This window comes from Sinohyriopsis cumingii, chromosome 6, assembly GCF_028554795.1.
Source record: "Sinohyriopsis cumingii isolate HCF-2022 chromosome 6, ASM2855479v2, whole genome shotgun sequence".
Lineage (NCBI taxonomy): Eukaryota > Metazoa > Mollusca > Bivalvia > Unionida > Unionidae > Sinohyriopsis > Sinohyriopsis cumingii.
In genome coordinates, this window is record NC_142966.1 from 164,938,136 (window position 1) to 164,965,029 (window position 26,894).

A 26,894-nucleotide genomic window follows, 5' to 3' on the forward strand; every position below is an offset into this window, starting at 1 on the left:
ATCGAACAAAAACCAGCTGCTTGTCGGAAGGTCGAACCCTCAATTTCAACGTTGTGATTGTGCTATGGACAGCTAGTTTGGCATTCACGACGCTGTCGGACGGCAACCGTACCAGCATGATAAAACTCGCACCATCCTCGAAAAGATGAGAAGAAAGCTCGAGGGGAATGAGAAAAAGTGTCTCGAAGATGCCCATATTTAAATCACAGACAAAGAACTTGCAAACATAGCCTATCAGAGTATGAAAACGCTGCTGCCATACGTGTATGCACTGACCACCGACACCCATCTCAATGCATTTTCGGATGTAGCATTTGGAAAAAACTTCTACGTGCGGCTTCAATTAGAGCTGCTGAATAATGAAAGACCATAATACCAGTTCGGCCTTTCAGACGGCCTCTTACGTTCGGTTGCTTTTTTATGGTCTAATGGAAGGTTTATCCAGAACAGAAATAAGGAGGCAGCTATATTATTTGCATTTCTCTGGAGTTTGATTGATCTGGTAGCAGTATATATTGTGTTTCGCCTTCCCAATATGGTGTTGGAAAGAGCAGCAACCCCGTGTGGAACAATAACATAAGGACGCCGGTAAAGCATGAACGATTAAGTTGGCTCTTCTAGGATGAGACAAAGATAGCTGAATTATGATGTTTGCAAGCCTTATTTACAAGATGCTGATGACAATCGAGGGCAGTTGAAACAAAATATATGCCTTGCGGCATCTATTGTGCCAGCATTGGGGAAAAGCCCTAAGACACTCACGTTTTACTAAAACATCTTTGCCCACAACCTTGAAATGTGGGCGAAGGACGAGCACACAATACACGGACCAGGATGACGCATAGAAAACGCTTGCGAAAACAACAGTAATTCCAGAGAAAACGTTGAAGGAGACATGAGTGTTAAAATGCATACATATAAGTCTTCGTGTCCGCACAGCTCACAATACAACGTGGTCATTTCCTGTCTACTCGCCAGCATATGTTTCGGTATACGTTTATTAGCAACATCTCATCCTTACAACGTTGTTCATCGTGGTTTTCACGAGCACGAAAAACAACGATTCATTTGGGGAAGAGGTGCATGAAGATAACATCAACAAACCAGAGAGATGAGCAGAGACCTATGCATTTCGCAGAGAGGAGAATGTTGGCAAGACAGTAATGCGCACGGACAAACGGATCCATCGGCGTTTTACCGGCTTGTCATCCCCACTCATGAGTTAGTGTAAAGCGGCTATATATTTTGTAATCTAATAGCAGCATCTTAAAGTTGGGACCTTAGTCTACATTATCTTCAAGTTATTAAGAGTTAAGCCATCAACGAAATATCTCAAAAATCTTGCGAGAATTAAGACTGTTGATGTTAGAGACATGAATGTTTGAGAGACACTATATAGGATGACAGCTCTAGAACACGAGACTTCCAGGTTGTCGGTAGCGAGAAGCGCGTCGACGTCCACTCCCTCCCAGCTTAAGCCACTTTCTGCGCATATATAACCACAAATGTGTTAAGTGTGGTCTGGAGAAAAATCCAGTTATGTAGACTTCATTGTCGAATATCATTAGTACAGAGTTATATTAGAATCAATTTACATCTGACATGGTTTTCATATGGGCGTAATAATTTTAAGAACAACAACAATACATTAAACACAAAGCCGAAGTCGGATGTTAAACCACTTGATAGAGGGCGGAAAAACGAAAGTGACATCACAGTCTACTGCGCAACAAACACAGGACGTGAGACAAGTCAGACAGATTAAAACCCTAAGTGGGCTTGTTCGTAAATTACTTGCCGTCACAATGAAACAACGTTGGAATGAGATAAAAATCTGAAACAATATCTCCGTGAAGCAACAGGAGGTGATGCTATCTTATATTCTCTGGAGCGACATGACTTTGATAGACGGCCTTGTGATTGCATGTACGATCAGCACATAAAGTAACGTTTAGGAATCCAATGAAACGACTACTGCTACAAATAAACGTAAGATATATTAGATATAATCCTGACACATTTCATATTGAATATCAGTGTGTGCCCAAGCTAGTACAATTATCACTAAACATTAGAAAGGATGCAAGATCTCTCTATCGTCGTGCATTAGGGATCAATGAATCTTTATTTACCACGAAGCCGTGTTATCCGTTACAATGATGATCGATAAGGTAGTCGTCAAAACCTATTCATTCAATGGCTCAAGCGAATGTTTCGTTCCGTTGTAAGCTTGAAAAATACAGGTACTGAATGAAATCGCCACGATAGATCTATGGAAGAATTGTAATCTGCATAGGCTATGCTCCTCCTCAATCACACAGAAGGATTGTACTATAAAAATGAGAGGGATTGCAAGTAGTATCATGCCGTATTGATTTTAGAAGGATATCGATGCCGAAATGCGAGAGTACTAGCTGGTGACCGACGTTCCAACAGACAAAGAGCCTCAGGTTTGCGACGACCTCAAACATTCTGACTTTTACACGACCTCAGTTATATATCTAATATAATATGATGTTTACCATGGGGACTCGCTGCTGTCATCTACGCTGTCTTTAAATATACCAAGTCTTTAAGCCGTCAGGTTTGAACAAAACTATAAACATTTTGACTGTGTTTGTGTAAAGGATATTATAGCTTATGCTATTGCGAAAACGTCACAGTCAAGTTTTCAACATGTCAATTTTTCACGCGTGGATTTTGCTCAATTTTTCACCGGCTTTGTTCTTGTCCTCTAGACGTGTGACGATTGTACTTGTACTGCTATCGCGCTCACAGCTTGCATTTCGTAATCCTTTAAGGTACCAGACACTTCTTTCAATATGAAAGAGCCCGTATTGAAGGGGATCTCATTCAGCTAATAGTCCACCGACCGCCAATGGGCATTTCCTTTTGTAAACCTTATCCAGATTGATGTGTGGAGTGTCAGCACATGCTTGTCATGCTGAAGACCCCAGCGTAATAAGAAACCGCATACACAATTCACCTGCCCATTAGTTTACGCATACCACTTTCATGTCTTTAGCGAGAAATTTGTAGGCGACCACCCGATGGCTCGGTGCCAATGGCCTTTATATTCACAAACTAGTTTCTCGAGAATGTCCACCCAGTCAATTTTTCTGAAGTCCGAAAGTTATCGTTCATGCATTGTTTGGGGATAAAGGTGAAAGCGAATCGGCAATAATTATTTGGTTTCGAAACGTTGTGTTTAATGCACGTGGTTTTCATCAGAGCTCCATATGGGCGGGAAGTAAATTCAGTTTCGTTGTCTCTCCATAGCAAGCTGACTTGAGCTCGTTGAACATGTTAGACTAACTCAGTTGTGTATCTCTTGATTTTCAGAGGCTCGGCGTCGACGTATCGTATGCTAGTGCATTGCCATGAACATGCCCTTCTGGCTGTGAACGATGCGGCACATCTTGTTTAAGACCACAATGTATGCTTGGCATGTACAAAGAGGACCCTCGGTGGTTGCGAGGTCTTACATTTCACGGGTAGCCTGGTTTGCCGCCCCAAAGCTGTACTTTTGTCCTTGGTTGCAAAGAGCACCTACTCAGCTTAAATGTAGGTAGATGTTATCAATACGAAAATGGCTATCTTCTTTAACCAAAGCATACACCAGCACTTGTGCTCTCTTGAATTTGTATTTTGCCTTAGGACTATCTGCACTGGTGTTATGACAGTATCTGCATGCAAGTTGTTACCCACGTTGGCTGCACGGCAGTTCGTGCGTGTCTTCTTGTGCTCCAAGATATGCTTTGTGATGTGTAGGACGGAATGGCACATGGGGAACGCTGTAAATAAATGTGATGACTTTTCTCGTACGGCACTTAGTGATTATGGAGTGTTGTTTTCCACTGGAGGATGTTAGTTATATCATGCAATGCGTGGCATATGCGACCCCGGCCAACAAAGGAGTTGCTATTTCTTATGAGCGTACAGTCTATGACGTCACCTAATAATCAAGTATTGACGATTATTCTATTGACTACCCGAGCCGTTTTGGTTTATTTTAATCTGAGAACGTAACTGCCTACATAACAACATAGTAGAACACGGTGATATGATTTACAATACATCTGGCAATATAGCTGTAACTGGGTGACAAAATTGTTCACAATATAGCAAAATGTCTGGCATCAAAGGAACATATACGTCAGCAAAACAACATAATTGGAAACATGGCATTGTGATTAGTAATACAATGGCGTGGACGGAAAGAGTGTGGAGGAAGCACATGATGTTTTCGTTCAAGAATGTTAATATTGAACTGTCAATTTTTTAATTTGAAACAATACTTCTGGTTACGTGAACCACACGTATATTTTTTGTGGAAATTATGTCCGCATTATTGTTAATACTAAGCTACAACAGCTATATATCACAACATCTATACCAACGACAACATCTATACCATTTAGCATATCATAATATCAGAAGGTGACCATTTACATATATTTATAGGAGTCTCCAGGTACAGATTTCGTTTTAATGTCATATTGAAACCTTGTCGATAAACCAGTCCAACTTAATTACATCACCGCCAGAACACTAACGTTTTGTGTAAGTTAGTGAGTATGGTATCCGGATTTACACTATCAATAGTGTTCGTTTTTGTTTGTATTTTTGTTTTTCATTATAATTTCCATTTTATTGTTGTATTTGTATTTTGTTTCATAGATACAATCATACTTTATTACCATAAACGTTTTATTGATGTAGTTAACGTTTAATGATTTTACCTAATCGATATGAATTTAGTCATATATTTGCTAAACAGGCGCCGTTTGGGTCCTATAATCATTGGTAATGTCGACTGGGATTAACGTCGCTTCTGTGTTCCTATGGCAATGCCTTTCCACGCTGGCAGTATGACCGGTTTCAAGTGGTGGCCGCTCTGCCTGTATAAATTCATTGGCATATAAATTATTAAAGACCTTGACGTCCAATTTTTCAACCTAAACGTGGCCGTTATATAGAATTACAAACATCAGTGTGTTAATAGTGATATATCATCTCTCAGTCTAAGGAGTTTCAGAACATGTTGCAGTGAATGTCAATAGAAATGCCGTAACTTACGTAATTGACCAGGTCGAGCATGTTTCTATGTTAAGCCTGGGCTGGACTTTAACATTATATTATATTTATGTGTGATGTGAAAGTTGAAAGCCGTTTATTTCTGCTAACACTAGCTTAAGTTGCTTCCTTGCATGTATCTCTACCATCATGCTATCCACAATTCCTCTACATCCATTAAACAGCGACCTGACACTGCACACAACCTTAAACATCCAACATGGTATTGACAACTTTGTAGCTTTCTGTAAAGCTCCTGCATGCCAACTTCAAATTTCAACTTAACAGCCAGTCACGATTATTTTGCAACAAATATTCCACCTGCATTGGTTGTCTTTTACTTTTTCGAACTGATGTCCCTGGCATTATTAAATATTACTCCGTATTTGCATACCTAAAACGGGTAAGAATTCGCGACATTTCCTGTGTTGCATACCACCTCCAGAGCCTATGCAATCCATTAGTTTAATGCTGAGCTCGTTCTTGAGTGAAATATCAAAGAGAAAAATGCACTGCTACACTACAAGATAAGTTTGTTTTGCATTGCATTTTGAACGACACTATATCCCTTTAGAGCTTCTCTCTCCCTCTCTCTCTCTCCCTCTCTCGATTAATCGAGAAAAGGGACGGGGCGAACAACGTGGATCGACCCACTCACCGTTCCTTGCCGTTTCAAGTTTTATCTCAAAAAGACCTGCACCAGGCCCACGCAAGCCCCGGCGAATGCTAACTTTCATGGTGTTAAGAGAACCAGATACCATGGGATACCTCTGAATAGACAGTAGCTTTCCATTTTTGTTTTAGATATGATACAGTTCTGGCCCACTGTAATCGTATTCTCTCATATAAAAGTAATTATAATGACATATTACCTTGGACATTGTTTAATAGTTCCATATGTTTCAATAAGCATGTGCAATTCGCAGAAGGAGTAGAAAACATTTGAATGTCATGAAAGAACCTTATTTCTGACGAAGTGTTTTATATAACTGAATAATAATCTTCATTGTTCAGGTTAATTTAAAAATATAACATTTAAGTAGTTCTAGGTGTAGATGGGCATAAGAGCATGTGGATGGTAAATAAAAAGTAATCAAAAATTACCGTTTAAACGAGTATGTGTGTGTATGTATGTTTGTGTCGGTGTGTGTCTGTGGGTGTGTCTGCGTGTGTGATCTGGCTTTTTAACGTTATTTCGCTACGATATCTGCCGTGTGACAGTTTACAGTGATGTCTATCACTGGGGCATCATGCCGCAGACACGTAACAACATATCACACCCAGTCACATTACCCTGATACAACGCCGACCAATCCTGACAGTAAGCTCTTAATGCGGAGCGCCAAACGGGGAATGTGTATTACTTCCATTTCTATAAGTCTTTAGTATGACTCGGCCGGGTTCAAATTCGCGACCTGCCACATACGAAGCGGATGCCCTAACCACTAGGCAACCGGCTCGGTCTTAAATAAATAAATATATATATATATATATATATATATATATATATATATATATATATATATATATATATATATATATATACAAGGACAACGTGAGTGTATATGTGAATATATGCGCAAGCGATAGTTGTTTTCTCGTACAATTGCTAACATATCCAGAAAATAAATTTAGTGATACAAAGAAATTCGCTTACGCGTGTCGCACATGATTGTCTGCCAGCCCTCTGCACAGCCACCCATGTCACAATATCCAGAGACTTTGTTGCACGGCCGTCCTTTGGCACAGTGACCGCATATTTTAGAGCAGTTGCCGTAGAAGGGAGTCTTACACTCTAATCACAGAAAATCCAAACAAAATCACTCTTAATTCATATTTTCTCAATTCACAAGTTCACGCGTTTTGAAATCACAATTTAATATCAAACTGAACTTCGTCGTCATCTTTCTCTCCCGAAAGCATATTTTTATGACCAAATACGTGTAGCTGAAATGATGTGGAATCATTTATTGTTATGTGGATGTTCATGGTTATAGTGAATGTTATATGTACGAACAAATTATCAGACAATGGCCGGGGTGTAGTATTTATTTTAATAAGGTGTGGAATGAAATGCAATGTCTAATGGGTGAGAGTTGATTTGAAAGAAATTTTCTTGCCGCTACTTGTTAATTCTTTATAGACGGTGCACACAAATAAAATTCAACTGAGATTCTTCCATACAGTAGACATTAAATCATTTTATCTCAAGTTAATCTTTATATTTTTAATATTATATAGGTGTCTTCCTATAAATAGTTTGATATGATTAATAACATCATCGTAATGGCTAATATTATCATTATTATCATTGTGAAGTGCATTAGCGTTAGTAGTAGAAAAGGAGCCATTGTTAATCAAAACAAATATCCTACTAAATCGTGTGCATTTTTGTACCATTCTAAAATATATTTGGCTTCTTAAGATATATGGTTCAATGCAATTTCTTGAAAAAAGGTAGAAGCTATATACATGAAAGTAATGCAAGTCGTTTCAACGTCCAGATATAAATTGAAATTAGGTAGATACCTTAGCATCATTAAAACAGCATTTATCATTATAGTTTGATCTGAAGGAGAAAACAAATGAATAAATCCCACCCCCAAAAACATAAAGAAGTATGAAATGGATAAACAAACGAACCACCAAATACTTGTACTTCACAAAGAGTCAGTATGCGAGATGTCCCATTCAGGTCAATCTTAACAAAGCGAGCCATCTCGTCGTCGTCTAGGTTTGGCTCCGTGACGAAGAGGGTTTTGTCGTTTTGATCCTGGTAGACTAATTTGAAATTTGTATCGTCTTCCCTGAAAAAAATCCGGAAATTCCGTAATCTATCTATTACTGAAAGATAATAGATAAATATATAAAAGATAATATTTTAACGCGATGCACTGAAACTATCCTACAATAAACATTTAAACTTAATTTACCTCTTTTCTTAAAAGAGCGACAATGTACATTAAAGAAAAATTCAAAATTGTACTTAATGTATATTAATTGCAACCCCTTTGCATCTCGACGGACCCAAAACTAAGATATTCTGCATCATAATTGGACTCATTTGATAATCGAATGGAATAACACCTTCATGCGGGTTTTTGCTTAATTTGATGGTTAAAATATTAAGACTGAAAGTCACAACAGCTTTAAAATACAAGAATGTACGAATGGGCATGATGGAAATGTTAGATCATGTGAACGTTTTTTTTTTCTTCAAAAATTGCATCCAAATACTGATAGGTAGAAAAGGGACTAAGGTTGTCATCTGTTTCGCTTTTTTAATGGAGAATAACGAAAATGACATGTCAGTCATAAAATAATGTCATGTTGTACAAATGTTCTCAATTTAGATTCAGAGGGTAAATTAAAGTAGTTTCAAAACACATGAGTTGAAAAGAAGCGTGGCGGTATGGCAATTACAGTGGATAATCATATTGGAACAGGTTCAACAGCTACTGGCATCTTTGATGTGAAGAAATATTTATTTAGTACTGATGTACTAACGAGTATTACCTTCAATATTATAGCAACTGATATATATATATATATATATATATATATATATATATATATATATAATTTATTACTAAATAGAGATATACAGTTTTATCAATATTTGTATATTTGTATTATGATGTCGTGAAAAATGAAATTAATAACATTACTACCATGGCTCATGTTAAAACCACGAATATCATCAATATGTTGAATATTCTTCATGCCATCCTAAATCATGTAAAAATGGGATACCATATAGTCAAGCAAACAGATATAGAAGAATTATTTCGGATGACGCTGTTTTTAAATCATCTTTTACAGAGTTAGGTCAGCATTTCTTAAATAGAAATTACCCTAATGACATCATTAATACTGCTTTCCAAAAAGTATCTTCTCTTACACAGCTTGAGTCTTTACAATATAAAATCAAACGTAGAAATGAAGATATCACTCTTTTTGTTATTGAAAATAATCCAAATTTGCCTAATATAGGTAAGATTATCAATAAATATTGGGATTTATTAAACTTGTCATGTAAAGCAAGTGTTAAATCGCTGCACGAAAGCAAACCCACGCTTGCTTATAAAATGACTAAAAATCTGTAAGATCTCCCAATTCTAAATTAGAAAAAACATCATATGAAATAGGATCATCAACTAAATGTAATGGACCTAGCAGCAGAGGGGTTTAACCATAATTTTGTTTTAAGACTATATTTGACCCATTTGTATGTCTCCATTGACTATCTTTACTGTGCTATCGGTGTTTTACCCGATATAAGTTTCCTAATCAGATATTAATTATCCGATAATAACCCCTTTTGTGGTCCATTTATTTCACAAACCGAGATCTCATATAACTCATTCGAGGTAGTTAGGTTTTATTTGTGGAATCGGTTAAACCCCTCTGCTGCTGTGCTGCAAAAAAATAATCTGACTTGGCAAACTCCTTCGCGTGCGGGTATTTTTCGAGTGATTTACCCGTTGATGATCCCCACTTGGACCAATTTTGATCAATTATAGGGTGATTTACTAGTAAAAATCAAAGCCGCTGACAGGCTGTGAAAAATAATTATATAAACTTTGCGAGTAAATTATCTGAAATGTGTATCAAGTCCGATACGATATCGCGTCGCAGGATCGTATGAGTTTATTGTGACAAATCCATGCGGGGGTTTCGCCCGGGAGATAAATTCTCGAAAGCGATTATAATCCATGTCACCGTCGCACCAGTTTTGATAAATATATTGTTGTGTCCATTTGCCAGTCCCGGAGAACACTGCCACGATGTTGCAATTTTCTCTGATCACTGGCGGAATTTGTGTTAGTTTTTGTGTGACATAAATCACATCAGTGTTTTTGTGTCGGCCTCGTGAAAATATCTTGGCGGGATTTGATTGTTTTTTCAGCATGACATCGTCATATACAACTACGTTATTAATTTCCCCGTTGATGTCTTCAATGGATGGCGCTTCATCGATGTCGCTGATAAATTCAACAACATCGTCCCCGGTTATCTCAGACGCGCTGTCGTTAAAATCTTTTAACACGTCATAACACCGCTGATCGTCCGCGGATGGTGCTACCAAGTATAATTTATCCCATTTCATCCACCTCATGAACAAGTTAAGTAACAGCTGTGTCTTGCCGGATCCTGGTGGACCTGTAATAATCATCCTAATAGAATTTGATAACACAGAATTATGTTTTGGTGGGTCTCGTTGCCTTGTCCCAGAAAAGTCAATGACATCCATTAGATATACACTATAAAAAATATGGATCTATATTGTGTGAAATGCAAATCGCGAACGCCAACAAATAAAGTAAAAACCATTATAACACCCAACAACAAACCGGCACTTACAGGTAAGTGTGCGCGGTGTGGTATAACCAAGTTTAGGTTTATAAAAAAATAGACCGGTGGTGATATCGCTGCGTTGTTAGGTAAATTACCAGGGACAACATGGAGTAAATATCCCGGTGAAAAACATCTTCCCGGGTATAATTATTGTGGACCTGGAAATCGACTTGATGTCAGACTTGATAACGAAAAACGACCCCGACCCGGTGAACTCCCAATAAATGCAATTGATGCCGCTTGTCATCGTCACGATGTTGCGTATACAAATAAAGATTTACAACAACGGCATATCGCAGATGTAAATTTGATTCACGTGTTAAATTCAATCGAAAATAAATCAATCAAGGATGCTCTCGCATCGTGGTTAATAAAATCTGCAATGACAACAAAATTAGTACTTGGTGCTAAATTATAATGGAAGCAATTTATTACTCCCCGACTGGATATCAGCGAGGTAACGCAGCAATTAATAAACTCGCCAACGCGGCATCGGTAACTCGAGAAACTGCAAAGAAATGGTTATCCCGACAAGCAGTATGGCAAATTTATTTACCACGACCTAACAAAATAAACTTTGGACATTTCGATGTTAGCACACCAAATGAAGTTCACCAAGCTGACATATTATTTTTACCACATGATACTGTTAAGCGTGTATAAATACGCGTTAACTGTTGTTGACGTTGCAAGTAGATACAAGGAAGCAACACCGTTATCAACAAAGACAGCTGGTGAAGTTGCTGACGTGTTTAAACGAATTTATCAACGAGGACCTCTAAAATGGCCAAATCTATTACAAGCTGATCCTGGTAAATAATTTCAGGGTGCAGAATCATCGCTGATGAAACAACATAACGTCACCATCAGACGAGGACATACCGCGATTCATCGCGATCAGGCAATTGTTGAACGATTTAATCGAACACTCGCCCAGACATTATTTGGATATCAATACGCGAAGGAATTTATCAACGACGGCAGATCTCGTGAATGGGTTGCGAGATTACCAGCGGTAATATTCGCGCTAAACAGTGAAGTCACTCGGTTGATTGCAATGAAACCTGCCATCGCGATCACACAAAAATATATACCACAACGCGGATTTCCATCGGGAAAACCAGCGAAGATACTCAGCGATGATGTCATTGTAAGATATTTATACGAGCCAGGCGAACTTGAAGGAGGAAGCCGACGAAGAGCTACTGATCCCATCTGGAGTATTACCACACATACAATATCTAGCGTAGTTACATCTACGGGTAACCCGCCACGTTACAGATTGGATCCAACTGCTCCTCAAAGTGGATTTACTCGCGAACAATTACAAGTGATTCCTGCAGATACTCAAAAACCACCCCAATGACTCAAGTGATCGCACTCAAGTGAAGTGATTTCTGTTGCATTCGAGACAAGCTCACGCCACATTATCGCGGGTGTGACCACGACTGTTATCTATGGTAAATTGCCGAGTATCATTTTTCGCGTAATTCCATAACATTATACAATTACAACTTTTGCAGTGATTGTTTTGCTGCTGTTTTAGCGTGTAAATAAATTCAACATCGAGATTAAATTCTCGGTTATTTTTTTTTTGTCAAGTTGCTTAACCGCGGCAAGTTTTCTTCGTATGATATTCTCGTTGATAGCGTCATTGACAACGTCGTTGTCTATGGTGATTAGCCGAAGTTGATTCATTCTTCGTACTCTACTCACAGCCAAGTAAATTAAATTTGACCACTCGATGGAATTATCAACTATCCAAACAACAGAGTCATCAATGGTTAATCCCTGCGAAGAGTGAATTGTCATTGCATACCCTAGTTTCCACGGACTCCAACAGCGTTTACTACATCTGTTACTACATTAATATTAACGCATACAATATCATTTAATACAAGTTTTTGCTGACCACCTCCGGGTATATTAACGTTGACATTTTGTCGGCGTGTATCAGTTGGTCGATAACACAACGGTACTGGCAGTTCCGGGAATTTCTTTTTATGCAACTGAAACAGTTTTGCTTGACGCATGTCTCGAACTGCTTTTCTACTTGCAGCTATCATATCAGTCGGTTTCCATATTTTGTAAAATTCCTCCACTGGGGTTTCCGCGACAGCATTGCGCATCTTTTCACATTGTACACGGTCTGGTTGTAATCGAATGCTTGCTTTCAATGCCGTCAAAGTTTCATCAAGTGATCTGCGGTCTTCAGTTAATTCTTCGTAATAATCCACAAAGTTTTTCATCCAATAATGTGGAGTCATTCCAATAAATGGAGGTGGCTGGCCGTGATCTCCACACATAATTATAGCCGTGTTCTTTGTTAACAAATATTCTGTAAATTGTTTTAATACCTGCCATGATACCGTGCTTGCTTCATCCCATATAATAATCTTTGGAATACGTTTTTTTCCCATTCGCTCGGAAGTCCATATATCTCCGGGCCATCGAAAGAAACTGTGATAAGTACAAGATTTAACTCCTCGGGATTTCATCTCTCTGGCAAGCCTATGTGTGGGTGTTAACACAATTAAATCAGATCCTCTAAACAATTCAATTACTCGCGTTGTCTTACCACATCCACCTGGCCCGTTCAAATAAACTGTTCTGTTTCTAGATATAGGATCATATACATTTTGTGCAGTTGAGACTTCCAGTAATTCTGCGCCGTAATAATTATCGTTGATTGGAACATCTGCTGATGCGCAGTATCCATGTATCGCTTCTTGTTTTATTCGCCATGTGGCCCATTCACCATCAGATACAAATGGTTTAACTTCGCTGATATGTTCTCGGGAAATATAAAATGAGTCCGTGGCAACTCTACACGCAAGTTTTGGAAATCTATTTACCATCGACAGCAGGTTAGTAGAAACCTAACATAACATTGATGATCTCAAGTGAGCAAACTGAGGTGATTCCCCGTCAAGGTAACTGATAATTGTACCTATTCGCGTTCCATCAGTTAAATAAGCAGCACTGCGATCCACATAAATATTCTTTTCAAATGCATCCGCGATTATACAATTATATTCGGCGTCATCGGTAATTAATCTAGCGTGAGTACGCTTACGATCATATCCACCCTTAGTAAATTTACCAATAATTCTTCTACCAAGATCTTTTGCAGCGCTTTCTTCGGTGTCTTCAGGTGTTGGTAACCAAACGTCATATTGTTTTCGATAGGATATAATTGCCTTGCTGACAGTCAACGATGTTAACATGGACGGATCAAGCATAAATCTTAACAACGCAATTGGTGCCCAACGTTTTTCCAAGAAGTGTTTACCAAACCATGCATAGCTGATCGGATGTAAATTCTCCGCGAGTTTAAACGATGTCACTTTGGCAAACCCAGTCAGATCAAAAGCAGGTACCTCCCCCCCCCCCCGATGGAAACCCGAGTCATTTCCCCACTGGGATGTCCAAACAGCGTAAAATATTTATTACAGTCTCCACGTCCAAGAACACTTCCTTGGTAACACGCGGCCATATCCACGGATATCATTGTATCCGGGAATACTCAGTATTCCATAATCCGCCGTGCCCGTATTCGATACAACTTGCTTCGATATCATCTAGAAATTCGAATCGTGTCGGCGCCCATTGATTTCTCTGCTCAGCAACGTGTGCAATAATACTGGGAATTATAAAATATTTATACGTTAGCTTGTCATCGTTGTTACAATATTTCGTTGCAGTGTTATCCATCACGGTTTGCAACGCTGATGTTCGATATAATTCCCCGTCAGGTGTTACAAATTGGTCGTTATCATCCTCGATGGAACTTTTAAATAACCAAACTGACATCGGTTTAATATTTGCGTGGATAAAATCAAACATGTAACCGTGATAATATTTTATAACTCTGTCACTGGGAAATGTTACCACGGCGTTTCCCCACGCGTGTACGTTGTGATCGATAATTGTAATCGGGGTTCCTGCGTCGTTATATTTTGACGCGTGTACTATTTCTCCGGTAATAGTTTTAACAGTTATCGGATATTTCAGCGCTGTTTGCAGTTTGGCAATATCTCTTATTGATGCTCCTCTGTCGGCAATTTTCTCGTTGAAATTATTTAATATTGCATCGCGTTTACCAGTTAGACCACCTCCTCGCGTTGTATTTTTAAGATGCTCGGTAACACGCTCAACTACACAATTTATTCTCGGGGATCGCTTCATCGGAGATAATTTAGTGATGTCACTTTGCTCAATCGGAAATAATCCGTAAATAGCTGCGCTTAACGAGTACGCCTGATTGAAATAAACACTGTCAACTCCAACTAACACCCCTGGTTTAGTATTTCTATCGATGATAACATTTCTGCGATCTGATGTCAGTATACGATCACGTTTATCGTGGATTTGCCACCGAACTGTTTTACCGTTGATGATCTTTTGCTGAAACTTAACATATTTTACCCTGAGAAAATATTTATTTGATCTTTTAATTCTTGAAGTATCTCAGCGGCGCGAGCATCGGTCATAACACCGTTTCCACGCAGTGTTTTATATGTTGGAAAAACAGCGCTGGCACCATCAAATAACAACTGAAGTTTTGCTTCAGCTACGCTTTTGTTAATTCTCCAGTTAGGAATTCGCGAATCTAAATCAAATACTTGTCTGGGTAACCGTGGCGGGGTTATGTCGTCGATGTGATAAATCTCTTCCATATAAAATTTAAGCAAATACAGATTCAATTCAAAAATTAACAAAGATATATGGCTGAAAACTATTGCCAGTGGAAAATTCCCGGAACAACACAATTATAATCACGAAATTGTATCGGAGAATATTGCGCAAGTCACAATCAAAATATTCGACGAGGTTCTCACGGTGGAGATAATTGCATTGTTTGCGTAAATGCAACCAGAGGTAAAACACAATTATGTTTGTGTCGAGGTGGCAAAAGATTTCGTGAGTTAGCCAGATATTATTCTCGGAAATACAATATAGTGCTAACCGAGCAGGATTATATTCGGCTGCATCGTCCGGTAAAACAATTAAATACAAACTTTGCTTAAGTTATATGGAGGAGTTTCGCAAACATCGAATTTACAACAACTACGAGGCTTCTTCTGATGGAATCGTCAGAAACTGCAGGTTAAAGAAACCAATTGGTATCATTAATAACACCGGTTATATGATGATTAATATCAGTGGTAAAACTTATTACAACCACAGATTTATTTACGAGTGTTTCCATGGAATATTCCGTAGGGGACTCGTCGTTGATCACATCAACAGAAATCCCTTAGATAACCGCATAAATAATTTGCGAGCTGTTACTGCCAGTGAAAATAGTCGTAATGCAACGACAAAACCTCAACGAGGTCCACTGCGGCCGGTTATCGCGGTTATCAATAACACCAAGATTAAATTTCCGTCACTAAATTCTGCGGCTAGATATTTTGATGTAAATAACGCATCAATGTTCTCAACGGAGTAATTTTATCTACAGCGTCGAAGCGATTTAACACTCGAAAATATTTTGTTGATTTGCCTAAATTTGACAATCAATTAGAAGCAAATATAATAGTATAATGGATGATGAAAACGTAACCTTGCTGGTAACTGAACTTGATGCAATTAAATCTCTTGTCGGTGACAGTACAATTTTCGCCTCCAAGTGGGTTATTGCCGAATATGGCAAAGTTAAAGAAGCACTCGAACAGGGTTACCATACACATAAAAACGAGTATCGGATTATGAAAACTATCAACGCGGAACTTCGAGATAAAATTCTCTACTTGAATCGGAATAATCTAAAAATGTTACTGCGAGTTGGAAAAATCAGAAAAGTTCTTGACGAGGTTAGTAAAATATTCGAACAAGAAAAAGCTAGAAAGGTTCTCGCGGATGAGTTTGATCAACTGTTGATTTCAGATTGAAAAGATTTCCTGATAATATTGTTTCAAAGGAAAAATCTTTTTGATTTTCATCGCAGGATTTATTTAACTCTGCTTCCAGCGCCGCATCGTCGCCCACCGTGGATTTTAGTTCGAGTATTTTTTTTTTGCTCTTCGCGGATCACATTTTGAATCGTTGAAATATCATTCTTGTTTTTTTCCACTCGCAGATTAACGTTGCTAACATTTCACGGTATTCCATGTTTTTATCGCGGATTTCTTTGATCGCCGATGCTAACTTGCTATTGATTCGCTCGATATATTTTGTAAGATTTTTCCTCGGGAAGTTGCAGCAACACCTGCTATAAATTTATCACCGGGATATGCAGACTTCCATATTTTATATAACCGCGGAAGACCAATGTGATAATCCTTGGCGATCTTTACCGGTGATTCCTTTCCTCGAAGCCCGACAATAGCTAACTCTTCTTGCGGAGATAAATATCTTGCTCAGTTGGGCATGTATATAAGTAAAAAAAAAATAATATCAAAAAATTATATTTGGGAAATAATATTTAAAAAAAAATATTCCGATATTATATCGGGATAACAAACCTGAAAATTATTTTTTTGCTGAGTTTTTAATCTATTATTGTTGTATTATATCGGAATATTATTTTCCCGATATTATATCGGGATATTATTTTCGCTACGGGATTTTCCGATTAAAAACTCAGAGGATTTTTCAAGTAAAATTTCAAGACAAGATTTTCCCTGATAGGTATTGTGAATCCAGTTTTTGTCTTGCAAAGATAATCACATATATCACATGGAAAATCTAACAGTGTTAGCACCGACTTTATAAACTCTTCTCTCGGGGTTGAAATTGTTTCACAATTTTCATCGACATCCACATGTAACAATCCACAGTCGTCAATGGTAATTTTACATTCTCCGGTCGAAATCTTCTTGAGATTTGCCATATTGAAATGTCATTGACATTTTTAGTTGGAATCCTCTAAATTTCCCCCGTCCAGGATATCTTGCAAAACATTTTAGATATGCACGAGTGTGCGTAGTTGAGAATCTCGTCGTGATTTAGTAACACTCGAATAAATTCTTCATCGAGCAATCGCTGATAATCTGCGGGGGTCAACAAAAATTTTTCGTCACCGTATTTATCTAACGCGATAGTGGTTAATCCCAGCGTGAGTTTTTGACCAGGGGAAACTTCGAATGCTCTTCTGATTGAGGCAGCAAGTTTAGGTTTATCGTATATGTAAACTCGCACGTGGTTGTAAGTTGAAATTGTTTCACAATTTTTTTGACATTATTGGAAAACGCGATGACATTTTTAAATGGAAAATCTCAACGAGATTTCACCAGCAGATTTACACTTATGGTTTCCCCGCGAGTATCAATTAAATTTCCAGATTGATCTGTCAGTGTAAAGTTTATCGTGGATAACCAATAATTGCATCGCAGAAATACTGGGTGAATTGGCTCTTGCACGATTAAATATCCAGGAGGTTCTTTCGGAGAAAACGAATAGAGAACAAATCCCTGCCTGGCTTGATTTGATACATCCGCGGAGAAACTATCTTCGATGACATCACATACGAGATTAACCGCGACGACATCGGTGATATTTACAATTCCCGGTGAAACATGCCTGCCTGTGGATGTTGTGCTGTTATGGTGTCTGAGAATCCTCGGTGGTGGTAGTGATCGCCTGTATTCGGCAAGTATATCTTCGATGACATCACATACGAGATTAACCGCGACGACATCGGTGATATTTACAATTCCCGGTGAAACATGCCTGCCTGTGGATGTTGTGCTGTTGTTGTGTCTGAGAATCCTCGGTGGTGGTAGTGATCGCCTGTATTCGGCAAGTATATCTTCGAAGGATTCATCGATGACATCATTAAGGAGTTTTTTATTATGTGCCGGAGAAACGTATCCGGGTAATACCCAATTAGGTAATTCAGCTTCGGTGATTTTTTGCACAGCTAAAAATATTTGTATTCGTTCGATTACTCGCTCGTTGGTTTGTTTTTCCCATTTAGAAAATCAACGCGATATAACTCGCGAGGATCTTGTAGATCTCTTTCAGCATCTTGTACAATTTTCTTTGATAATTTAAGTTGATCAACTATCGCGGTAACCGCTCGGTTGTTTAACGATGTTATATCAGCTGCAAGTTGATTTAATTCTTTAATCGTCGCGATGATGTCATCGGGTGGCGCTGTTATATCACCGAGATACGATTGAAAACTTGAACGTAAACGCTGAAACCATTGTTGATAAAGTTTATTATAATAATCCAATACCCCGACGAGACTTTCAACTGTGTAAAACGGGTTTTTATACAGGATATAACCAGCTTCGTATTCCCACACCGCCTGTGGGTTGTAAAACGAAAAAGTAGACTGTATTGGAACACCTAAGATTGGTTCAGTTGTTACCATAGGTAAAATTAGTCTTAAATCGTCTGACAGTTTGTGATAGTTCAACGGGGTAAAATCGTCAGTGACATAATCAAATTTTTTAGGTTCTGGTGGCGCTGTCGGTGTTACCGGAGCAGTTTCTGGCCATCATAATACTGCTCGGATTGAACTGTTATAGATATCCACGGCGTAACCCGGTGATAAGATTTCGATGGTCGATGATACAGTTGGCTCGTGAACGTTAATGGATATCTTTGGTTCTGTCCCGGTGATGTTTTTTATTCTGCGCTGAATCGCTTCGTTGATTTCTTCAATCTGATAACTTCCAGTGGGAAGCGTAATGGTGTCCCAGTCAGGAGTTTCATCGGGGGGATCTCGATACGAGAATACAAAATAATTATTTACGGGACGACTTCCAAATGATTTCTCTCTAATGTTGGACCAGCTGTGATATACACGCATCTTCAACAACGCAATTTCAGTCGCGGAAATCACTTCTGGAAAAAAAATATTAAACCGCGGCTGTGTCGACGACGCTGTTACCATTAGTATCCACGCCGGAGCTGTGTTTGCGGCCATGCCTGATAGAATTTGTGTTGTCAATATTTATCAGCGATGTTTTTAAATCTTCGTATATCCGAGTCAACGCGGCAAACTCCGCCGTGGATATAACGGTGTCAGCGACGCTCGCTGACATACCCTCGGAAAGCCGCGAATAACCGTGCTGAACCAACGATAACGCTGTAGTGTATTGATGAAGTTTATCAGAGGCGCATGCTGATATTTTTTTCTCGATGATATTACCAACAGATGCAACCGTGGATGCAGTTGAAACTGTAATTGTAATTGCGATTGCTGTGGTGACTGGAGTTAACGCGGATAATAACACTCCCGTGGATGCGACCACCGCAGATATCGAATACACTAACACGTCTAGCACGGTTACACGACGTCGATATTTTTTTGTTTTTATCGTGTATGCCTGGATAAGGCCAAACAATTCTTTCTGCCATATTAACACTTGATTGTATCTATATTTGTTTGCGTTTAACGCTGCTGTGTGTGATGTCATTAATGTGTGTGTGGATGATGTCCGTGCGGTATGCGCGATGGTTGTACGTGACATTATACGGGTTACCGTGTAACCAATTGAGGTGTTTCTGCGACAAATTCCAAATGTTTCTTAGGCGTTGTTGTTTAACGCGATAGTTACAATTCCGGAGAATCTGTCAGTGGAATGTTGCCATGGAAACGTAGTAAATATCTCAAATCGTGCGGAGGAAGTCACTGATAATCTATATATTCTAGTGGCCGTTGCAGTATATCTGACAATGTTATTTTGTTGTGACCACGTTGCGGATCCCAACGCGACTGTGTATACGATGTTGGTCGGAGTTACCCTGGCTGGGATTTTTAACTTCTCAGAAATTCCTGTGAGTGTTTGAGTGATTTTATCGATGTCATTTTGTGTTATTAAGATTTGATCTGAAATAGTTCTATCTGTTCTGATTACACCTAACCGGGTATTAATCGCGTTGACGTCGCCGGTGTTACCAGCAAGTTTTTGTTTGATTTCCGCGAAGGTCATATCGATGACTCTCGGAGTTTTTCCAAAGAAATCTTCTATGGTTTTTTGAACAGGACGGCTGAAATCTTTAAAATTCTCTACGTGTGCGTTATACTCGATTCGCAACGTATTCACGCTGGCGGCGTTGACGGCGTCAGTGGTGTCTACATATTGTTTGTTAGTGGCGTCGGTTGGCGAGGTTGGATCTGCCAGCGTTGTTATTTTGAACCCGCCGAGGTTAAGTTGACCAGTCATTGTATCGCCGGATTTACTTCCACGGGTTAGTGCAAGTTTTTGCATATCATCTCGGAGAGCCGAAATTGATATAAGTGAATCTCTGATTCTACCGTAGTCGGTAAACACTGGAATGTTATCATTGGTAGCTCCGAGAACCCTGCGAATTATGTCGGTGTATTTGATATTTGATGTCATTTACTTACCTTGTTTGTTTCGAAAAATAACAACCTCATTTGAGTCTACCCGGTTAAGTTAGGTAAAAGTTCATGAACGTAATCTTTTGTTGCATATTTTTCTAAATCGACTGTTTTTTTTTTTGTTTTTTTTTTGTGCAAATAATGGTCTTCCGTAAATATCTACCATGTTATTGAAAATCTTTGATTTCAAATTTTCATTCACTGATGTGAAATCAATGATTTCTCAACGTTTACTTGTGCACGACTTTGTGAGGTGTAATCGCTGATTTCGAGATTGCATCGAGAACATTTAATACCTCGCGGCCACATATTGGTGGATCAGTTAATGTTTGTGTTGGCAGCGTTGAATACCAAACTGGAGTCGCTTGGATTTTAGATACATAATTGAGAAATTCAACGGGCGGTGCTAACCCGTACGAATCAAAGTAAATAATTCCACGTGGATCGATCGCGTAAGCAACCCAGTGAGTTCCTGGACCAACGCTGTTATCAAGATTAATAATTCCTTTTCTGGGGAATTTGGTTGCAGCGGAAGTTGATCTCGCTTAAAGACACCTCTGAAGTTTTTTATATTTAATTGTTTGACTGCATTGAGAGGGTCAAAATTTGACATTGATGTGAAAACACTTAAAACCTTTTTGGGCACCACGATGGAGGAGTTCCCGGTAGTCTTAGTCCAGCTCCCCGGCGAGTTTTTTTTTAATTTTTCTCCGGTGATTTTTTTGTGCTAATTTACTTGCTGCTGCATCAGCTGCAGTTCCAACTGCGCCTAACGCTGCGGCTTTTGCAACCACGGGAGCAGCTGCGGAAATCAGCGTTGGCAACGCTGCCAGGAAAGGAAATATTCCACCGATTTTTGTCATATCCGCGATAGCTTTTGGAGTAAGATTAAGTTGAACTCCAGTTGATGATTTTTTAGCTTTATTGAAATGGTCAAGTTGTGTTTTAGTCAACGATAACTTATTTGGACCACCAACAATTTGATCGTGTTTAAGTGTTATTGGCGCTCCACATTTACTTCTATTTTTCGATTGTAATTTTTTCACCTGACCAGGAGTCAAAGTGACATTAACGTGATTGTATGACATTCCTATTTATCAGCGATTGATCTAATTGTGTTACAACATATTTTCGATTAGGGCATCGATAATTATCATTCGTCCGCCAGTACCTTCAAGTAACACTGCCTTGTCAAAAAGTATAACTGCGATTGCTCTAAATCCACCAGCAGGCACACACCTACACGAGCTCGGAAGTGCAAATCAACAACAGATTGCTTAGTCAAATCAAGGTGCTCCAACGAAAAATAATAAATAGGATACAAACTTGTAAAGTCTCGCTGTGATATTTGCAGACCGGTATCCACGTTTAGATCGCGTCCCATAAATGACATCAAACGATGATACACACGTGCAACTCGATAATGGTCAAAATCTATTAATATATCCTCAGACGGTTTCTGATGTCCGTTTATTCTCAGCGAAACTTCGGAGACAGCATATGTGTCAAACACCATTGGATTTTGTTCTTGATTGTTTAATCTTGCACGATATTTCAATGCAATAAAAATATGTCGCGGCGCTGTTACTCCCTGTTGCGATGATACATGCCATGTAAATAACCCAGCATGGTCACCTTGAATAACATCTGTGGATGTTGTCCCGTATGATAACAGTGATTTACCACCTGTGTCCATACAAAAAAGTAGTTTATGTTCTTCGGTAATTGACGGAGACATCACTGGCATCCACAACGATAATTTGGTTATTTTTACTTTACCAGCGTCAACACCATCAGCTCGCCAGATGGCATCGTTGTCATCACCTTTTCTGTGAAGTACAACCGTGTGCTTGGCTCCAAATATAACCTTGCGAACATCTCTGCAAAATCCAAATATATGAGACAACGGAATCACACACCAAAACTCTCTATTTTCATTTAACATTGATCATCGCGCTGCAAATCCAAAGTTATAAGTCGTAACGGGAAATGATAAATGTTCTGTTGTATCAATAGCAACAGGGGGAGCAGCGCGATTTCTTGGTTGTCTTACAATAACAGATCGATGTTCAGCGTGGTTATTTGCGTCTTTTGCAAACATCATTGATAGACCAGCTGATCTAGTGTAATCATCTGAATATCTTGCTACACCTATAATTGTTGTAGCGACGTCAACATTATCGTGAATTGTTTCAATTTCCTTTCCATCTATCATGTAAATAGCACTTTTGAATAACGCCATAACACCATTATTAACAAACCCAGCTGATTCATTATCGTCATAGGCAGTTTCATCATTTTTTGAAAACCTACCTTCGACTTCAACAAAAGCCTCCGCGGGCAGGAAATATCTGCTTGCGGGCAGGAAATATCTGCTTGTATCCTGGACCAGTAGTTCGATTCTTCCACGTGCATCAGGGGTACGCGCATCATAAGAATAATATTGAAAATCACGTACAGAATCATCCCTGAGTACTGGTTTAGTCATATCAAACGCGTCGTTGGACTTACTTGCGAACATTTTATTATATACGCGACGGTCTAAATGTTATTTACCATCTTGGTTTACCGATTGCAGGGAAACCACTTCCCGCTATCAAATTAGCAGTGATATTATATTGTATTGCTTTGGAACTTACTCCTTGTTTTACAAGGTCAGCTAGGTTTTGATTTACAGCTTGATTCACTTCTTTGCTAACATTAGCGGGCATAGCCTCAGTGGATGGTAATTTTACTGGTGGTTTTCTTCGTATTAGTTTAGATATTCTATCCTTGATCGCTGAGAATGCTTTCCCGGCAAGGTCACCAACGGTGCCCGAGAGTTTTATCTTTGACAACATCAATAGCTTTCATTGACAGTTGTTTTGCTAGCGGCCCTGCCTTAGGACCAATTCTCCTAATTAAATCTCGGACAACATTACTAAACCCATCACCGTAAGTGTATTCGTATACTGGTAATCTCGAGTTTACCACTCTAACCTTGATTGGTCTTCGATAGGAATCGTGTGTAATCATTTTATTTAATTGTTATCTCTCTAATCGTGGTGACTTTTAGTCGCGGTGACTAGTCACTGTCGATGAGCTCATCAATAAGTTCCCGATAAATATGAGAATCCATAATTTTATTATGAAACAATGGCTGACAGATACTCGCGGCTTCATTTATGATTTCCGGAGAGTTATTCCGGGCACGTCTTCCTCCGATGAGAACTTCTAACCGTGATGCATCGTCGGTGATATTATCAGGACAAACAGCTAGACCATTTCCAGTTTTATATTCAGAAGGATCGTCAGCAAACCCAAGATCTGCAAGAACATCTCTTTCTGGAGACGGAGGAGAATCTGAGATATCTGCATGTGGCACTATAATTACATCAGCTGGTATCTTTTTTTTTGGTCTCCCCAGTTTTTGTTTAGGTTTTATCTGCGCTGTTTCTATGGGTTGCAGGGGAGGCGAGAGTTCTTCTTGTAATGGCGGTGGTTGTTTTTTCTGTCTCGGGACTCGTTTTCGCTCTTGTTGTTGTTCTTTTTGTTTTTGTTGTCGCATCATTTCATCATATTTATTTGCTCCTGATAGATATGCACGATAAGATAATTCGCTTGTATTTATTCGGCCAATACCCCGATTTACCGTATACACCCAATCGATCCAATCATTACGACTTACATATTTATTATACTCGGGTTTTAGATATTCTTTCCTTGAAGGATAACTAGCAGCAGCAAACGCACCGAACTCGGTTATTTCATCTGATTTTAGTGGTTGAAATCGTTTTATTTGTTGTATACCGTCTTCAGTAAATTTTGTCATAAATTCAACCTCTTTCTGTTTTTTAACAGTGACATCTTCGGGTTTACCCGCTTGCTGAGCCGCAGTAATTTGTTCTATCGCTTGAAGAAGACTTTTTTTCGGTTTATCATCATCGGGTTTTCCTTCGATAGCAGTTACAACTTTTTCAGTAACCGCAGTAACAGGTTTAAATAATTCTTCTGAGCCTGTTGCAAAATCAACCTTTGCTTGCTGTTGTGCTTGAAGTTTTTCTCTGACACGGTCTCGCACAGGAAGAAATTTTTTGATTGCCTCTAGTCGTTCTCGAGCTAATCTAGCCGTGCGCGATTCTCCAATATTTGCCATTATTTGTTATTATAAACCTTTAATTTACCAGCAGAATTTTTTTACAACAACTGGTCAACGCTATTAGTAAAAAACAACCGCGTTTTTGCAGCACATCTGCGGAGGGGTTTAACCGATTCCACAAATAAGACCTAACTACCCCGAAAGAGTTATATGAGATCTCGGTTTGTGAAATAAATGGACCACAAAATGGGTTATTATCGGATAATTAATATCTGATTAGGAAACTTATATCGGGTAAAACACCGATAGCACAGTCAAGATAGTCAATGGAGACATAAAAATGGGTCAAATATAGTCTTAAAACAAAATTACGGTTAAACCCCTCTGACCTAGATGTTCATACTGTTCATTTATTAATGAAAATACTTATTTCAATAGTAATAATACGAAAGAAACTTTTAATATGCATCGTGATACTAATTGTGCAAAATCAACTGTTATTTATTTGATAACATGCAGAAAATGTGGCATCCAATATGTTGGACAAACCAGTCAACAAATATCTAAACGTATGAACCAACATAGATCAGATATAAAAAATTATGTCGATCGATCATTTTCATCTCATGTTGCCGCACGTTTTAACAAAATTTCCCATACATTGCAAGATTTCTCCTTCCAACGTATTGTGAAAGCTGATTCTGAAATGGAACGTCTGATAAAGGAAACCTATTGGATTAACCGTCTTAATACTGTATATCCAAAAGGTCTAAATTCAAAAACACTATATGACATTCATTAATTCTGTGTTTCTTTTTCTTCTTTTTTTCTGAATTATGTCCCCTGTTTACAATTAGATAAGAATATTTTTATATTATTCTACTATGCAGAAAAACTTAATTGGTAAAAGTATAATCTAATAGCATAAAAATAAGTTTACTAATTCTTTAAAAATGGAAGTGCATTTCTGAATTAATTCCCAATATAATATGATTAATTACTTTTAAAATGCTTGATAGTAAACGTTATGCACACAATAATTTTTTAGTATATAAATTGAGTTCTGATAAACCAGTTACCTTTTGTCAAGAATATATCAAGATATATATGTTTTATTTTTTTTTATTTTCTTTTATTAACTTATATTCTATATCTCTAATAAGTATGCATAACACAAATATTGGTAAAACTGTTTATCTCAATTTAGTAATAAATCTTAGATATAGTTATCAGTAGAGATATATGTATCTTTCAGATCCAGTTTTTTATATTTTTATGTATTAAGATATCATTAATGCATGTCTCCATGTAAATTATTCGTTCAAGTATAAGATAATTAGGTTAAAAATGTAAGATATGATGTAGTCTTGTTTATGTCATATTGTTTATTTCATTGATCGCTTGGAAACAACATATTTAATGACGTAAGCAGAGTTATTGAATTCAGCTTGAATTTAGTCTGATGAAGCATTAAAGCGAAACCGGTCACACATTCCACGTGTTGCTGTTGTTTATTTTATAAAATATATATCTATATATATATATATATATATATATATATATATATATATATATATATATATATATATATATTAACGATCAACTGTAATGGTGTTTGTTGTTTATAAATTTCTCACAGAAGTGTCTATGATAATTGCTATTTGCTTCAGATGCTGTGCATCAGTTTTAATACTCGTTCTAAAAGAAAGGTTTAAGTATTCGCAACTGTATATATCAGCAAATACAACATAGACCCTACATTTAACACTCCGAATATGCAAGCATATAAGAAAACCTAATGGATATTGAAAACTTGCATAATAGTTGAAGATTACAAATAAAGTGATATAAACACATTGATTAGGTTATAACAATGAACAAAAATTTGCGGGATCTATTTTATGCTCTGTTGAACATTTTAGAATTCAAACGGCGAGCATTTGCAATTTTTTTTTTTATTGTGTAAAGCAATATATTGTCAAAGTGATGTTAACACAATTATAAAAAACGATTGTACCATAGACTTGTCCATTTGTGCGTCAAAACGTACATGTACTAATGACTGATTTTTACTTG

At 38.1% G+C, this 26,894-nt stretch overlaps 1 protein-coding gene across 5 annotated transcripts in view; it reads right to left on the reverse strand.

The window, feature by feature from the left end:
- LOC149798460 (receptor-type tyrosine-protein phosphatase kappa-like) overlaps positions 1-26,894 on the reverse strand; it is a 147,854-nt gene that overhangs the window by 53,752 nt on the left and 67,208 nt on the right. For all 5 annotated transcript variants that reach the window (XM_089963661.1, XM_089963663.1, XM_089963660.1 and 2 more), the window contains 2 exons: positions 7,720-7,920; positions 6,734-6,871 (listed from right to left, as the gene is read on the reverse strand). In XM_089963661.1, the coding sequence (XP_089819787.1) occupies positions 6,734-6,871; positions 7,720-7,920 (339 nt within the window). The remainder of the gene's footprint in view (positions 1-6,733; positions 6,872-7,719; positions 7,921-26,894) is intronic.